Genomic DNA, 2,175 nt, shown 5'->3' with positions numbered 1-2,175 from the left:
CTCAGGGAAGACGGCTACCTCCCCGCCGCTCTGACAAGTAAGGTCATCAGTAGAGATAAGTTGACCGAGTTGCTGCCAGATGATGTCTTAGATTATATGAAGTGAGCCCGTTAAGAGTTCTGCCTCTGTAAAAAAATTAAAGTTTCAATGAATGCTTGCCCGTCCGACAAACCATTATTTTCTTCTAGTATTTTAATTTTTCGACTCGTTTTTCAAGCGTCGCGTAAACTCGTGTGGCCTCGTGATTTTTCCGATCGGCAATGGCTTATCTACTTAGCCGATCGATCCGTTTTGTTTTTAAGGTCGTCGCTTGATCGATATAGCGTAGACAGGGGTTTAAGGTCGTCGCTTGATAGCTGACGAAGACAGGGGTTTAAGGTCGCCGTTCGACTGTTGATGAAGATAGAGGTATAAGGTCGTCGCTCGACCGCTGACGAAGATAGGGGTTTAAGGTCGCTGCTCGACCGTTGACGGAAACAGGGGTTTAAGGTCGCCGCTAGACCGTTAATGGAGACAGGGGTTTAAGGTCGCCGCTCGACTGTTGACGGAGACAGGGGTTTAAGGTCGCCGCTTGACCGTTAACGGAGACAGGGGTTTAAGGTCACCACTCGACCGTTGATGGAGACAGGGGTTGAAGGTCGTCGCTCGACCGTTGATGGAGATAGGGGTTTAAGGTCGTCGCTCGACCGTTGATGATGACAGGGGTTTAAGGTCGCCGCTCGACCATTGATGACGATAGGGGTTTAAGGTCGTCGCTCGATCGCTGATGGAGACAAGGGTTATAGTTGCCGCTCGACTTTTAACTTGGCCTGGTTGGCCAAAGAGTCTGGGAAGCTTAGTTTTTATTCATATTGGCCCTGCATCCAGAAGGCATATACACATACATTTATATTTGCTCACGCACCTCTCACCCGAGTATGTAGGATTAGAGATGATTTGCGCTCCACGACTGCTTGAGTCGTCTCTCGTTTTCATTTTCCAAGTAATAGGCCCCCGAGTGGAGTTTCTGTACGACCTTGTAAGGTCCCACCCATGGTGCCTCAAGTTTGGTGACGTTGCCGACTGACTTGATTTTCTTCCACACCATATCACCGACCTAGAAGGATCTAGGGATCACCCACCTATTGTAGTTCTGCCTCATCCGTTGTCAGTAAACCATTAGCTGAACGACCACTTTATCCTGCGTTTCATCCACCAAGTCGAGCTCCATTAACCTTCGCTCGCCATTTGCCTCGTCGTAGAGTCGCATCGGGTCGGATTCTACTTCAACCTCTACAGGAACCACCGCTTCTCCTCCGTATATCAGCTGGAATGGTGTTACGTCGGTCGCCTCTTTTGGAGTCATGCGAAGCGCCCACAAGATACTTGAGAGCTCGTCGACCCAGCTACCTCCTGCGTGGTCGAGCCAAGTTTATAAGCCTTTGAGAATCTCCCAGTTTGTGACCTTCGCCTGGCCGTTGCTCTGGGGGTAGGCGACTGAGGTGAAGGCTTGCTGAATGCCATAGCCATCGCACCACTCCTTGAGCTTTTGACCCGCGAACTACCTCCTGTTATCCTAGACGAGTCTGCAGGGGATGTCGAACCGATAGAGGATGTTCTGCAATATGAACTTGATGACCATCTACTCACTTATCTTTGCTAGGGGCTCAACCTCCACCCATTTTGAAAAGTAGTCCACAACAACGAACATGAACCTTCGTGTTGGTTTCTACTCGGAAAATCTAATGGTTCCACTGTACAAAAATTTTGTACAAAGATCTGAACCTTTTCCTAGCTACCATGTGTTCTTTTAAATTAAACTCGGATCGCCTGCGGAACTTAACACGTTTGATCCTAAGTTTAATTTCTTTGTTCTTTTAGGTTTAGACTCGGATCTCCTGCGGAACTTAACACGTTCGATCCAAATCACGTAGGTTATTAATTTCATTAAATATTAGTTTCCAAAATTAGCTCCCAGTACTGACGTGGCGAGGCACATGACCTTCTTGATATGGGAACAACCACCACCGACTAGACAAAGCCTTTTAAGGAAAGTTAATATTTAATTTCCTTAAATAACTTTAGGTCAACCGAAAAGAACAATCAAATCACAAGAAAAAGAAAAAAACAAAAGAACACAATATCAAAAACAAATTCGAAATACTAGAATCGTATGCCTCTTGTATTTGGTATTTT

General features: G+C 46.4%; 1 protein-coding gene across 1 annotated transcript; it reads right to left on the bottom strand.

Annotated features, from left to right (window-relative positions):
• Window positions 1-925: 925 nt before the first annotated feature.
• On the bottom strand, window positions 926-1,345 carry LOC121991571. Its single transcript, XM_042545561.1, has 2 exons — window positions 1,157-1,345; window positions 926-1,096 (listed from the first exon to the last, which is right to left on the bottom strand). The coding sequence occupies exons 1-2, from the start codon at window positions 1,343-1,345 to the stop codon at window positions 926-928; spliced, it is 360 nt and encodes a 119-aa protein (XP_042401495.1).
• Between the last annotated feature and the right edge of the window lie 830 nt (window positions 1,346-2,175).

Source organism: Zingiber officinale, chromosome 6B, assembly GCF_018446385.1.
Source record: "Zingiber officinale cultivar Zhangliang chromosome 6B, Zo_v1.1, whole genome shotgun sequence".
Lineage (NCBI taxonomy): Eukaryota > Viridiplantae > Streptophyta > Magnoliopsida > Zingiberales > Zingiberaceae > Zingiber > Zingiber officinale.
The sequence above is the reverse complement of the archived record's forward strand: the minus strand, read 5'-3'. Positions and strand labels throughout refer to the sequence as shown.

Excerpts from the sequence above, each read along its gene's own strand:
- LOC121991571 (XM_042545561.1), bottom strand. The coding sequence starts at position 1,345 with ATGACTCCAAAAGAGGCGACCGACGTAACACCATTCCAGCTGATATAC. Across the intron at positions 1,097-1,156 it reads AAGTGGTCGTTCAGCTAATG|GTCGGTGATATGGTGTGGAA; the intron begins GTTTACTGACAA and ends AGATCCTTCTAG.